At 37.4% G+C, this 15,627-nt stretch overlaps 1 protein-coding gene across 1 annotated transcript in view; it reads left to right on the plus strand.

The window, feature by feature from the left end:
• LOC129495535 (thrombospondin type-1 domain-containing protein 7B) overlaps positions 1-5,942 on the plus strand; it is a 741,731-nt gene extending 735,789 nt beyond the window's left edge. The window contains exon 27 of the mRNA XM_055303120.1: positions 4,926-5,942. Coding sequence (XP_055159095.1) covers positions 4,926-5,007 — 82 coding nt within the window. The 3' untranslated portion in view covers positions 5,008-5,942. The remainder of the gene's footprint in view (positions 1-4,925) is intronic.
• The last annotated feature ends 9,685 nt before the right edge of the window (positions 5,943-15,627 follow it).

A 15,627-nucleotide genomic window follows, 5' to 3' on the forward strand; every position in this document is an offset into this window, starting at 1 on the left:
TCATTATAATATACTCATTTTCTCTACTATCATATTTCATAACAAAGTTTGTATCCATCTTTCAGATCACTCCTTTCCACAGGTTTCAGGTTTTCAAGTTTACCATCTTCATTTCTATCCAGGTTGTTGAGATACAGCACTTTTAATCTATTTGTGTTGCTGTTTCAGAAGTTTTATCCCAAGACCCCACATACCCATTCACATGCATTAGAGAAGTTCATCATTTTATTTGTACTGTGCATGTGTAGTTTTGATGTCTATTATGCACTTCTTTATATTATAAACTCTTCATTATATGAAAAAGTTATAAGTATTGAATATAAGGCTACCACCTCTTTCTGGAGGATAATTTTTTGTGAGCACCTTATATTAGGGTACTTATAGTGTTACCTTCTAATTTTGCAAGGAGACTTCTGTTTCCAGGGTTTCCTCCTCCTATCCCATTCATCTAGAATGGTTTTTCATCATTAGATATTGACACTCTATTGGTTCTTCCCAGTAAAACTCAAATGCTAGCATTTTCTCATCAAACAGCCTAGAATAACTTGGCCATTCCTCCTCTCTGGCATTTACTCAAGGCTGTGATTATAATAATTTCTATAAATATCTTCTGCCTCTACCACCCAAAGTAGAATAGTGGATAAATAAATATTATACATAGGTTGCCTTTCCCATCCTCATGATAATCTATTGTGTTTTTACTGTTATACCTATTTTAAAGAGAGCTAAGTGATCCCCAGAAAAGTTCAATAACTTCTCTGAGGTCATCAGCCTGGTAAAATCACCTCTAGGTTTGCCTAGGTCCAGAAGGTCTCTCTTTCCACTGGTCTTCCAGTCTGTAATTTCTTTCTCTTGAGTAATCCTAAAAACTTTTTAGATTCAATGTGCCATCAATAGCTTTCATATTTTTTAGAAGCTCCTTGTTTCCCAAGTAAGCTATAGACCTAGGAACAGACCTATTGATATCAAAACACATACCATTTACTGTTACTTATGAGTTACCTAAAGAGTCCAAATAGATACTTTCATGGCATTTACTTCTATTAAATAGCTTGCAGAGGAGTTAGAAGATGACAGTCTTTGAGATTTTATATTTTCTCCCCAAAATAAAAGACTTAGGCTAAGAGAACTACTATAATATTCTAGGCCTTAAGTGTATACTTTAGATGAAGGCAATTTATAATAAAACTTAGAAATGCTTTTGAGAAAATATAGAAAAATAGCCTTCTTAAGGACTACTTCGTTCAGATACAACCCTTTGTACATCTACCATTAGTGTTCAGAGTTTTTGAAATATTATTGATGCCCCTGCTCCCCTGGCAGTAAAGATCCATGAGGCAATTTAGTGAAGACAAGCACTGGGTAAGCTTAATCTAGACATAGTGCCAGAAAATTGTTCCAGATAACTACAGCACATCTATTCTGCACTGCCCAATACAACTCAGCAAATGGGCCCTCGTTTGGCCCAGTTTTGAGTAGTGCTCCCACTTCCAGAGGCTCTGCCCTCATGAGTGGCTACCTAACCCAAACACCATTTCAGGCTTTCATCAAGCTATTTATTTTCTACTGCCCTGGGGATGAGTCCTTGGGGCTTGAATTCAGTGGTGCTATTAAGTGCCAAGAGTTTGCCCAACAGTCGATAATCAGTTTGCTTTCCCAGCTTCACACGTTCATCCTTTGCTAAAATGCAACTGATCACGGAAGAGGTCACTTTAAATGTGTGTCATGCAGTGATCTCCGTACAGCCACTGTTGCCTAATAGCTTTATCCCTGTGCGAACCCCGAAAGTGGTGGTGGCTTTCACGAGTGCTCCATTAGGAAGAGTTATGAGGCGACACCTCAGTTCGACAGGCAAGAATAATGTGATGGATTAGAGATCTACCTTGGGTACAGGATGAGTGGTGGTGGCCTATGAGGCAGGCATCTGCAGGTCCTGATTTTGTGTGAGGTGGTCGCACCTTCCCTGATACCAGAGTTGAAGAGAAAAAAAAAATATTTTTAATATTTTTTAAGGGAAAAAAAGGGAGATCTCCTAGTTGCTGGATTTACTAAGGACAGCCCTGCAACACAGCCCCTTCTCTCAGGGATCTTTTTACCTAGCTAGGAAGCTTTGTAAAGCTACAGCTACCCAGCATGTACCACCTTACTCAGTTTGCCAACATTTGAGAACTATTTATAGTTAGGATATTAGAATCTATCTGTTGACAGATTACACAATTCTAAGAGATTCATAATAAAATAAGGCCTTCATCCCAGTGATCCCCAGCAAACCCTATGTGGGCCACCCCATCTGGACCCCTCTTTTTCTCCAAAATTCCATACATGGAAACTTATTCATAAAAATAACTCAAATATTTGGAGAATTTTATAGGCCTAACACACAGGGTGGCCAAAATTAGATGTCTCCCTGGCAGTATCAATATATGGATTCAGCCCTCTCTGTCCCTTTCCCCATTCCCCAGCTCTTCTTCCATTTCTCTTTGCCCAATAGCCTTTGGCAAATACTAAGAATGGATTGTTAAAAACTATTTGGAAGCACCTACATTTCCTCCCTCTCTCTTCCCATCCCTTCCAAAAGGCAGGAGCTATAGAATGGGGAAGATCCCAATTGTCATTTCAGATGAACTGTCTTGTATCAGGACAACCTCCACTATCACCAGAAACACCACCACAGTGAATGCACAAACTGTCACTTCCCAATTGTCCTAAACTGTTGTGTGATTTCTTAGTACTTTTAAATGCTGCAAATTAGCATTCTCTGGACCTCATTTCAAGCTGGGTCCATCATTCTTTTTTTTTTTTTTAGGATTTATTTATTTATTTATGATAGAGAGAGAGAGAGAGAGAGAGAGAGGCAGAGACACAGGAGGAGGGAGAAGCAGGCTCCATGCCGCGAGCCCGATGCGGGACTCGATCCCGGGACTCCAGGATCGCGCCCTGGCGCCAAACCGCTGAGCCACCCAGGGATCCCCATGGGTCCATCATTCTTTATGCTATAGTCTAGGCCAAGCAATAGAACTAGAGCCACTGAAATATATATTAATATAAAGTTAAATTGAATGTTATTCTAATAATTATACAATGAATACCTTTTGAGAGCATGAAATTAGTGGCTGAGGATCCCACAGGAGGTTTCTGCCTCTCCTCGGCTTCTCGGATTGGAAGGTAATTGCTTGCAGCCCATGCCCAGCACTCAGCTCTTCACCCATTGAGCACCCACTGCCCCACAGATGCCAGGCAGGAGCACTGATGGAACCTGTGGCTTTTCCTATAGTGATTTTAAAAACCATTTCTAATTTCTTAAGTTTGCTGCATTATCAAACCAAGGAAGATAGTTTTAGAATTTGAACATTTAAATTAGGTGATTCTCCTTAGACCCATTTTAATTCTATCAAGCATCTCTTTGTGTGTATGTCTGTGTGTTTGGTAAATTCACCTAATACAAAATTCTCCATTTTAATAAAGAAAAAGAAACCAGACACAAAGACCACATATATTATCACTGCATCTGCATGAAATATCCAGAATAGGCAAATCTCTAAGAGGTGGAAAGTTAAGTGGTTGCCAGGGGCTGATGGTGGGGGAGATAGGAATACCACTTCTGTAGGTACAGAATTTCTCTTTGAAAAGTTCTGGAACAAGATAGGGTGATGGTTACACAACATTGTGTATTACTAAATGCCACTGAATTGTATACATTAAAATGTATTTCTAATTTAAGCTCAAAGCTTAAAAATTCCCATGTACAGACAAAATGTTTCTACCACATGCCAAGTTAATGGCATGGATACAGAGAGAGTGGACTGAAGAGGTTAAGGACCTAGGCTTATGTGTTAGATGTGCTTAAATTTCAGCCTCAGCCACTCAGTGACTTGTGGGAAGGCAAGTGATCTCTCTAGTCCTTCTCTGTAAAAAAAAAAAAAAAAAGAAAGAAAAAAAAGTATTGACCCTAATGCTTTCCCTCTCTCAAGGTTGTTCTGGAATTGAGATATTTTATGAGGTATTTTAATATATTTTATGTAAAATGCTGAATACAAGGCAGGGCATTTAGTATATTTCTAATTAATAATAGATGCTACTGTAAAATTAATACATTTGGAGACAAGGAAAGAGTTGGCTCCCTACTTGTAAGGGTAACCCCAAAGAGATGAGCTCTAAAGGCATGGCAAAGCAAAGGCACTGAAGAAGGAAGAGAGACAGTATGGTAGGTGTGGGGCACTATGTGACAAAATTCAAAGTATAAACATTCATAAATGCAAACTGAGTTTCAACCACACTAAGAAACAAAGTATAATGCAGGCTGTCTTGCCCCAGATCTGGGCTATCACTGTATGATTTGCCAAGGTTACTCAACTCCAGCTTCTCTGTGAGAAGGAGGAGCAGCCCTTTCTGTCCTGGCAAAATTGTCAACCTCAGGTGAAACAGGCCAGGTGAGAGTGACCCTGCATGGTGCAGGATCAGAGAAAGTTTCCTGACAGACTCTGGTGACATAGCATCTAAATGTCAGGTTTGAGGCCAGCACAGAGGCATGTTTACTTACTCACAGAACTAGGCTAAGGCAGAGGAATCTGGCTGCTTCAGCTGCTCATGTGAAACATCTCTGATGTGGGGGTCACAGTAGCTTAGGAATTAGTGAACATCAGATGCTTTTATTACTGAGTATAAACAAGACGAGAAAAGTAGCTCTCTACCAAGTTCATTGTTTCCATGAAGTCCTTTTCTAGGATTTTGGGGGAAAAAAATGATAGCTTCTCCTTAAAATAAGGTTAAAATATGCAAGTATACAAAAATGAAACCCACAGTTTCAGAGCGCTCAATCTTTTGCCACTTAACTACTTGAATTTCTGTATCTCACAATTGTCTTTGGCAGATGAAACAGAACTCTGTGAACCTTTATCTGAGGATTTTTTTTTTTCCCTTTGCAGCAAGAAGCCAAAACCACATCAAAGCACACCTCCCCAACAGAAGCCTCTGACCTTAGCCTATGATGGAGACTTAGACATGTAACCAGAAAAAGAAATCCAAATGTAGACATCAACTGCCTTAACCACTTTCTCTTTTGTAGCTCTCAGACTTCTCAGTTTTTTGAGGAATCTCATGATGTGACACATTGGGCAGAATACAAATACTGCAAAAGTAATATTGCCTCAACTTCATTTGGACATGGAGTCAAGGATTATTAAGTCTGCCATTTTGCTTTCAAGTTGTTTGTGGGTGTGTGTTTAATTTTTTGATTTTCCCAAGGGTCCTGAAAACCCTTCTCTTCCTGTTTGGAAATGGGAGGAAGAAAACATGATGGAATTCCCACAGACTTCAGTAAACTTTATCTTCAGCAGCATGATGACAATCTGGAGGAAAGTCCAATCAAGGCATTTACTGTAAATGACGAGCCTGACACTGCTTTGTTATGCACTATATTAGTGCAAGTCTTTATTCTTCCCATAATTCAACACTGAGTTTTCTAGAGTTTACATTGGTTCAAAGACTTTCAAATTGGATTGCCTATTTTCATGAACACAGAGAGAATGGTTTACCATTTCAGAAATTCTCTGAGTTTTTACCTTTAAATATTGTATTTTGTTTTGTAGCCAGGGGATGATGGCACTTCACGGGTTGCGTTTATTGAAAAAAAAAAAAAAAAAGAGTGGGCATGAATGCTAGTTTAGATGAAAGCTAGGTGGCTTCTGAATGAAATATGTATTGAGTGTTAGGTGGTTATATTGGAAAATGAGGGAGAATGAGGTAGATTATTTGGTTACTAAAACTGTATTTTAACAGAAATTTAGCCATGTAGATATAGTACTATACCATCCACACTTGTAATTCAGTTTAACGATGACAAACTCTGCTTTTGTAATTTCAATTTTCTTATCTGAATATTTATAAATTCTTTTTTTGAATTTAATTATCTGACCTCATTTAATATACATCGAACACCAATCCTGTTTGTAGCAAGTCTTGCTTTTATAAGGTTTCAATAATACCTAAAACCATTAAAAAGCTGAAACCATTTTATGAAGATAATTGTTTGTAATCGTAGATGTTGAGAGTAAGAAGGTGCCATCTTGTGGTATTGACTTGTATTTATAACAAATAAAGTGCTCAAGAGACTGAGATGTTGCCCATTCTAGATTTATTCAGTTATGAATTGCCCTTGCTTTGACAAAAACTGTTTTACTGACAGCTTCCCTGTGTTACCCTTGTAGGGATTGACAGCTGAAATCACTGCCAAAGAAAAGGATCCTTTTTGCACTTTCTCAACACTATCAACTACACTATGAAATAGAGCCAACTACAATTACAGAGTAGCTTTGAAGGGATATTTAAAGCTCAGTTAATATTAGAACAAACCGCTGAAATAAGGCCAACACTGATATGTAAATGACCTAAGAAAATGGAAATGTTGGAAATGTTAGAAATGTGATACAGTGAGGAAAAGAGGATGCTTTCATTTATACTATGACTTCTGTTAACTGGTTTGGTCCAGTGGCACTAGTGTTTAAAAAGAAAAAAAAAAAAAAGGATGGTTTATATCAATAGTGTGACTGAGCAAATAAGCCCTGGAACTGGCCTCTTACTAGTTCACTTAAATGAAAGCGTCAACGGGCTTCATAGTAATTCAAGAGATCCTGCTTCAGAAATCAAATCTTGGCTATGCCCTTTACCCATGTGTGATCCAGCATAAGGTTTACAAACTATCTCTGCCTCAGTTGTTGACCCATACAATAATGAAATCATTATCCTCTTAAGTTAGACATCAAAATAAATATCAAATGGGTTTTTTGGTTCAAAATAGCAACGTAAGAGGATCACCAATTCATCCCCCCCACCTTGAGACAAACCAAATCTACAGCTTCCTATGGAACAATTACCAATGAAATAAACCCATAATATAACCCACAAATAACATAACTACTACACATCAGACAAATGAGGAAATACAAACATTAGAACAGGACAGTCTGAGACACAATCTCACCGTAAGCTCCACCAATGGTGCAGTGACCCACAGTTGGAAGGGAACACACAACCACAAGATTCTTCCACAGCAGCATATGTTTGAACCTTACTTTTGGCACTCCCAACTTTTAAGACTCGTGCCTGAGAGATGGATCCCCCACACACATACACCATCTAGCTGTGAAAGCCGATGGTGCTTCTATCCACAAAACTGTAAGACTAGAAAACTGAGAAATAGTTCTTCAAGGATTCACACAGACTCACAATGGCTAACCTCTAGGGCACAGCATACAGGCAGCAGTCTTTCTGTGAAAGAGGCTATCTACATCTCTTAAAAGCTTTGACCTGAGGGTCAGGTATCTAATTTAATACAAATCTAGGGGCCTACTAAGATACAAAGATCATAAAGGCTGGTGGACACCATCTTTATGCTCACCCACTAAGTTATTCAGGTGGCTAATACCTCCTAGAAAGGAGACTGTACCTGCAACTGGGGTCTGGTTTTTGTGGCTGTAATCCAAGGGAGGCTTTCTGATCATCTGACTGGTGGCCACTGGGCATTGTGTGCATAGATTCAATGAAAAGATAATCAAACCACAAACAATATTTAACTGGCTATTACCCTAGGGCTCAGTGAATAAGGAGCAGATAGGAGAGCACATCTCCTAGTCATCTCCTATATAAGAGGTATATTTGCATAGTTGAAAAGCTGCTGCCCAAGAGTCTAGCTTCTAATCAGCCTGAATCTAAGTGTTGGCTGAGGTCCTCCCCTTTAGTTCAGTAACAGGTCTTGACAGACCCTCACCTACCGAGAGCCACAAAGAACTAAGTAGGTTACTTGGACAGTCACAAAAGTTTGACAGACCAGCAGGGTTAATCCAAAAGTTTCATCAGTGCAAAGCCTACTCCTTCAAAACTGGTAGAGGTGGCTATTTTATCCAACAGATAGAAACCAACACAGAATCAAGGCAAATGAAGAAATAGGAATGTGCTCCAAATGAAAGAACAAGATAAAACTGCAGAAAAAGATGTGATTTATCTGACAAGGTGTTCAAAAGAACAGTCACCGACCCATCAATGTACTACAAGAGACTCACTTCAGATCTAAGGACACATGTAGACTGAAAATGAAGAGATAAAGATATCGCATGCAAGTGGAAACCAAAATGTGGGATATCTAGACTCTTATCACACAAAACAGGCTTTAATGCAGACTGTTACCAGAGATAAAGAACATCATTACATAATGATAAAGGGGTCAATACAAAAAGTATATAAAATTTGTAAATATTTATGTACCCAACATAGAAGCACCTAAAATAGAGAAAGCAAATATTAATAGATCTAAGGAGAGAAATAGCAGTACAATAATAGGGGACTTTATATCCCCACTTTCATCAATGGACCGATTAAAATCAATAAGGGAAAAATTATCCTTTAACATGTTTGGCCAGATGGACTTGACATATACAGGACATTTTGTCCCAAAGCAGCAGAACACACATTCTTCTCAAGCACACATGGAACATTCTCACACATAATAATATAACAAATTCAAGAAGACTAAAATTATATCAAGCATCTTTTCTGAACACAATGGTATAAAACTAGAAATCAACTACAAGAAAAAAACTATTCAATTCTCATATATGTACAGAGTAAACATGTTTTGTAAAACCAATAGCGATCATGATAATGCATATATTATAATGATAATGCCTGCATCAAGAAACGAGAAAGATCTCAGGAAGGAGGCAGAATAGAAGGATCCTGAGCTCACCTCCTCCCACAGACACACCAAATTAACAACTACATGTATTGCACCTCACTCTAAAAAGACCTGAAGATGGACAAAACAAATCTTCCACAGCTAAAATGATAAGAACACACAAAAAGAATAAAATAAAATAAAATAAAATAAAATAAAATGATAAGAACAAAGATACATTGAAAGGGTAGAAAGGGAATAGATGTGCTCAGGAACCCCAAGCATGGCTACCCACAAATTAGAGGGATATCATAAGCATAGAAGAGTGAGGGGAATAAAGCCCCACACTGGTGATCCCTGGCCATGGAAACCTGCACTGGGAAATGAGGCTTTGTCCCCATAATGTCTGGCTTTGAAAATCAGTGGGACTTGACTCTGGGAGAGCCAGAGCGCTATAGAAAACCAAATCTCTGCCCTTAAAGAATCAGCACAATTTATTACTTAGTCTGAGACCCAGCAAAGAAATAGCCGTTTGAAAAGCACTTCGTTTACATGAAGATTTATTGACTAATTTTAGGACATGTGCCAGAGGGGCAGGGATCTACAGGAGCTTTCTCTGGAAATAGAAGTGCTGGTGGGCATCATTTTTCTTGTCCCCCATCAGCCTGGATAGCCAGATGCTTTGGGAGGCTATTCTGACACCCTCCATTTGTCTTGCCAGCACTGCTTGTGCACCACATCATTCCCATGTAGACCTGCCCCACCCCATCTACTGAGTCCAGCAGGTGCCCTTCCAAAGTGGCTTCTGCCCCACTATATTCAGCAAGCAGACTCAGGTCAGACCAGTATCTCCCCAAAGTGGCCTTCCATACCCAGAAGGAAGTCCTAGCTGGGACTGATGCATCAAAGCTATGCCTGCTCTAGAGATGAGTGCTCCTGCACTAGCTGCAGCTGAATCAACTAACAAAGACAGGGGAAGGCTCTGCCCACCAGTGCACTCACAGCAATAACATCCAAATATTGCAGACAGCGGGACTGAGAGTTGGCCTCACCTAACAGTAAGTCTGAAGTAGCTGAAGCAAGGCCTCTCAGCTAACAGTGCTGTATGCAAACCCTACTCACCAGCACACCCATAATACCTGCAACTGGGCCTCTCAGCCAAGATGGGGAGGGGGCAGTCCTACCAACGAGGGTGCACACAGCAGTCACAGCCTACCATGGCAGACAGCCTAGCCGAGGGCCAGCCCCACATAAAGCATTTGCAGGAGGACTTCTCAGTCAGCCACGATGGAAACAAGCCCAGCACACCACCATCAGTTGCTGCTCAGCCGCAAAAGGAGGGCACAGGCAACACACACAGGATATATCACTGGAGCACCTGGTTCTGGTGACCAGGGAGGATTGTGCTATAGGGCACCACAAAATGCTTTTTATATAATGCCACTACTTTCAGGACCAGGAGATGTCATTGATGTACATAATACACAGAAGCAAATGTGGAGTCAGACAAAATGAGAAGACAAGATTTTATATATATATATATATATATATATATATATATATATATATATATATATAAAACAAATGAAAGAAACAGAAAAACCAAAGAAAAGGAGCTAAATGAAACAGAGACAAGTAACTTACCTGATAAAAATTTAAAGTAACAGTCATAAAGATAACAAATTTGAAAGAAGAGTGGATTAACTTAGTGAGAACCTCAAAAAAGAGAAATAAAATATAAAAAAGAACCAGATAGGACTCAAGAATATAATAACAAATGAAAAATAAACTAAGGGAAGCAATAGAAGGTTTGAGGATGCAAAAGAATGGTCCAACAATCTAGAAAATAGGGTAATGGAAAGCAATCTAGATGAAGAATAAACAAGATTTTTAAAAGATAGGGTAAATTACCTCTGAGACAAGAAGCTAGTAATGTTCACATTACCAGAGTCCCAGAAGGAGAAAAGAGAAGGGGACAGAAAAGAAATATTTATTATTTGAAGAAATAATAGCTGTAAACTTCCTTATTCTGGGGAAAGAAATAGACATTTAGGTTCAGGAATCACAGGGAGCCCCAGACAAGATAAACCCAAGCAGATCCACACCAAAATAATATAGTTAAAATGACAAAAATAAATGATAAGGCAACAAAAGCAGCAAGAGAAAAGCATGTAGCCACACACAATGATAACCCCATAAGATAATCAGCTGATTTTTCAGAAGAAACTTTGCAGACTGGAAGAAAGTGGCATGATACATTCAAAGTACTGAAAGGAAACAACAGCAGCAACAAAAACTATAACCAAGGATGTTCTACACCACAAAGTTATCATTCAAATGGGAGAAATAATTTCCCAGCAAACATGTTAAAGGACTTTATCACCACTAAACCAGCATTAACATTTCTTGTGAAGAAATTTTTTTAAAGATTTTATTTATTTATTTATTTATTTATTTATTTATTTATTTATTTGAGATACAGAGAGAGGCAGAGACATAGGCAGAGGGAGAGGTAGGCTCCCTGAGGGGAGCCTGATGTGGAACTGGATCCCGGACTCCAGGATCATGACCTGAGCCCAAGACAGATGCTCGGCCACTGAGACACACAGGTGCCCCTTGTGAAGAGACTTCTATAAGTGGAAAAGAAAGGGCCATAACTAGAAAAAAAAAATTTTACCGGTAATAGTAAAAATACAGTAAAGGCAGTAGATGAATCACTTATAAAGCTATTATGAAAGTTAAAACACAAATGTAATAAAATAGATTGACAAAAATCAGTCAAGGGATGCACAAAAAATGTAAAATAGGGTATCATATACATAAAACAGGAAAGAGAAAGTAAAAATTTAGTACTTTTAGAATGTGTTGAAACATAACCATCAACTTAATAAAGAATGCTGTTCACATAGAATATTATATATGAACCTCATTATAACCCAAAACTAAAAATTTATAACACAGAAAGAAAGTAAGAAAGAAAGAAAAAAAGAAAAATAAATCTAAATACAGCACTAAAGAAAGTCACCAAACCATAAGGGAAGAGGGCATGACAAAAAGAAGAATGAAAACTACAAAAATAACCAAAATGCAGCCAAGAAAAGGCAATCAGAACATACATATTGATATTTACTTTAAGGGTAAATGGACTAAATGCTCCAATCAAAAGATATAGCGTAACTGAATAAAAAAAATAAGACTGCGGGATCCCAGGGTGGCACAGCGGTTTAGCGCCTGTCTTTGGCTCAGGGTGCGATCCTGGAGACCCAGGATCGAATCCCATGTCGGGCTCCCGGTGCATGGAGCCTGCTTCTCCCTCTGCCTATGTCTCTGCCTCTCTCTCTCTCTCTCTGTGTGTGACTATCATAAATAAATAAAAAATTAAAAAAAAATAAGACTGCAGGTGACTCCCTGCCACCTATAGCAGACATACTTTAGACTCAAAGACACATAAAGAATGAAAGTGAATAGATGAGGAAAGGTATTGCATGTAAATAGAAACAAAAAGAAACCTGGTGTAGTAACACTTTCATGAGACAAAACAAAGGCGATGAGTCCAGTTTCCACCTAAGGTGATAGGCCCTATGAATTATGTCTCTGAACTTCTAGACACCAAATAGACATCTACTTAGAGGCCTAACTAAACAGTTTCTTTATGAAAAGAGAGAGACCACATAGAGAATGACAAGAGAGACAGACACAGTAACCAAGGAAAACCTCATACCTGATGCTGAAAACTGCATGAGGAGGGATAGTACTAAGAGGCCATGAGTTGATTTTTTTCTGTGCCTCAGGGGAGATAAAATAAAACAAAACAAATAAACACACATACACAAAAAGTTTAAAAGAGCAACTAGACAGTTGTCCAAGATGGCAATGAAAGAAGACACTGAACTCACTTCCTCCACAGAACACACCAAATTACATCTATTATATTATATTTTATATTATATTATATTATATTATATTAATAAAACAATTCCTCTTGAAAAAGAATGAATTAACAGGCTCCAACACTACCAAAAAGAGAGAATGACAACAGCAAGAAATACAGAGATGGTAACTAAGGGAACTCCACTGTGAACAGCAATGAGGAAGCTTTGTATTGAGGGATTGGGAACAGATTCTTCTGTCCTTGGGCACAGACAAGAAAAAAAAAAAGCTATGACTCAAAATCAACTAGCACATAAAAGAGACAACACTAGAACTACTCTGCCAAGCAGAAGAGGAGCTATAGGAATGCTCTCCAGGTAAAAGAAATGAGAGTGAACATTTACACTTTCTGTATTTTTGTTCTTGTTGTTTTTTAACTTGTTTCATTAAAGTTTTTATTTGCTTTTTAATGATTAATTTTACTTTTTTTCCAATCTGTCTTGTTTAGTTTTTATGCTTTTTGTATTTTTTTCTTTTTCTTCTATTATTTTCCTTTTCTTTTCTTTTATTATTATTATTCACTTTTCTATAAAAAGTAATGACTTAAAAGGGTAGCTAGTGGGACACCTGGGTGGCGCAGTGGTTGACAATCTGCCTTTGGCCCATGTTGTGTTACTGGGGTCCTGGGATCAAGTCCTGCATTGGACTCCTTGCATGGAGCCTGCTTCTCCCTCAGTCTATGTCTCTACCTATGTCTCTGCCTCTGTGTCTCTCATGAATAAATAAATAAATAAATAATAAATAAATAAATAAATAAATAAATAAATAAATAAATAATAAAGTTTTTAAAAAGGTAGCTAACAGCAAGCCAGACAGCAAGAGCCACCAAGTACACAGTCTACATAGGGGACACCATACACAAAAATACTCCTTCATTTTAGGAAAAGTAACCATTCTGCCTAATCCACAGAAACACACACAAAGTCAAGCAAAATGGAGAAACAAAGGAATATGCTCCAAAAGAAAAAACAAGAAGAAACCTCAGAGAAAGATCAAAATAAAACAGAAGCAGCAATATTTCTGATAAAGAATTTAAAGAAATGATCATAGAGATACTAACTGGGCTAGAGAAAAGAGTGGAAGTTCTCACTAAGAACCTTCAAGAAAGAGAAAACATTAAAAGGAATCAATCTGAGTTGAAGAATAAAATTATCAAAACAAACTAGAGGGAATCAACAGTAGATTATAAGATGCCAAGAAATAGATCAGCAATGTGGAAGACAGGGTAAGGAAAGAAGGCAAACTGAACAGCAAAAAGAGGAAAAAATAAAATGATGATAGATTAAGAGATCTCTTAGACAACATCAAGTAAACAAACATTCACATTATAGGTGTCCCAGAAAAAAAAGAGAAATGTGTAGAAAACTTATTTGAATAATAAAATTTCCCTAACCTTGAGAAGGAAATAGACTCTAAGTAAAAAAAAAAAAAAAAAAAAAAAAAAAAAAAACCAACAACATGGAAAGTTCCAAACAACATGAAATCAGAATGGTACACACACCACAGTACATAATTAAAATGTCAAAGATTATGAGATCCAGGGTGACTCAGTCAGGTAATTGTCTTGATTTTGACTCAGGTCACAATCTCAGTATCATGAGTTCAGTCCTGTGTCAGGTTCCATGCTCAGCAGGGCATCTCTTGAGATTCTCTCTCTATGCCCCTCCCTACCTGCATTATCATAAATAAATAAATCCTTTAATAATTAATAAAATGTCAAAGATTAAAGAGAAAGAATCTGTAAGGCAGCAAGAGAGAAACAAAAAGTTACTTTAAGGGAAGTCCTATAAGGCTATGAGCTGATTTTTTAGCAGAAACTTTTCAGGCCACACGAAAGTATCATGATATATTCAGAATGCTGAAAGGAAAAAAAAACCTACAACCAAGAATATTCTAGCCAGCAACTTATCATCCAGACTTGACCATGAGATAAAGATTTTGAGACCAAAAAACAAACAAAAAACAACCCAGGAGTTTGTCACAAGAAATGATAAAAGGACATCTTTAAGTGTAAGAAATGGCCACAATTAGACATAAGAAAATTATGAATAAAATGATATAAATATGACAACATATTCATAAAATGTGGAGGAGAAAGTAAAAAGGGAAGATAAGGGGGAAAAGAAAAAGTATATGTTTTTAAGAATATGTTTGAACTTACATGACTATCAAATGCATATAGGCTGCTCTTTACTTAGGATGTTATATATGAACTTCACGGTAACCAGAAACTCAAAACTTATGACAGACACCCCCTTCCCAAAAAGAAGACAAATATAACACTATAGAAACTTGTTAATCACAAAGAGAGAAGAAACGAAGGAACAAAGAAGAACTATAAAATGAAAAAACAAACCAGAAAACAAATTTTTTAAATGGCAATAAGAATAAACTTATCAAAAATCACTTTAAATGTAAATGGCCTAAATGTTCCAATCCAAAGACATAGGATGGCAGAATGGATAGATTGATATGCTACCTACATGAGGCTTACTCAGACCTAAAGACACACAGACTGGAAGTAAAGGATTGTAAAAACATTCACAATGGAAATGGAAGCAGAAAATAAAAAAGCCAAGGTAGCAATAGATTTAAAATAGATTTTAAAATAAAGACTATAACAAGAGATGAAGAAAGGCATTACAAAATGATAAAGAAATCTATCCAACAAGAGGATATAACAATTGTAATATCTAAGCACCCATACTGAAGCATTTATACATAAAACAAATATTAATGGACATGAAGAGAAAAACTGGAGGTCATATACTTAATACTAAAGGAATTTAACACTCTGCTTACTTCAATGGATAGATTATCCAGACAGAAAATCAATAAAGAAACAATGTCTTTGAATGACATATGGGACCAGATGTACATAACAGATATATATAGAACATTCCATCCAAAGAGAATAGAATACACATTCTTGTCAAGGGTGTATGTAACATTATCCAAAAGAGATTACATATTAGGTCATAAAAAAAGCTTCAGTAAATTTAAGGAAATTGGATTTAGACCATGCATAT

This window comes from Nyctereutes procyonoides, unplaced genomic scaffold (genome assembly GCF_905146905.1).
Source record: "Nyctereutes procyonoides isolate TBG_1078 unplaced genomic scaffold, NYPRO_anot_genome, whole genome shotgun sequence".
In the NCBI taxonomy this organism is placed as follows: domain Eukaryota; kingdom Metazoa; phylum Chordata; class Mammalia; order Carnivora; family Canidae; genus Nyctereutes; species Nyctereutes procyonoides.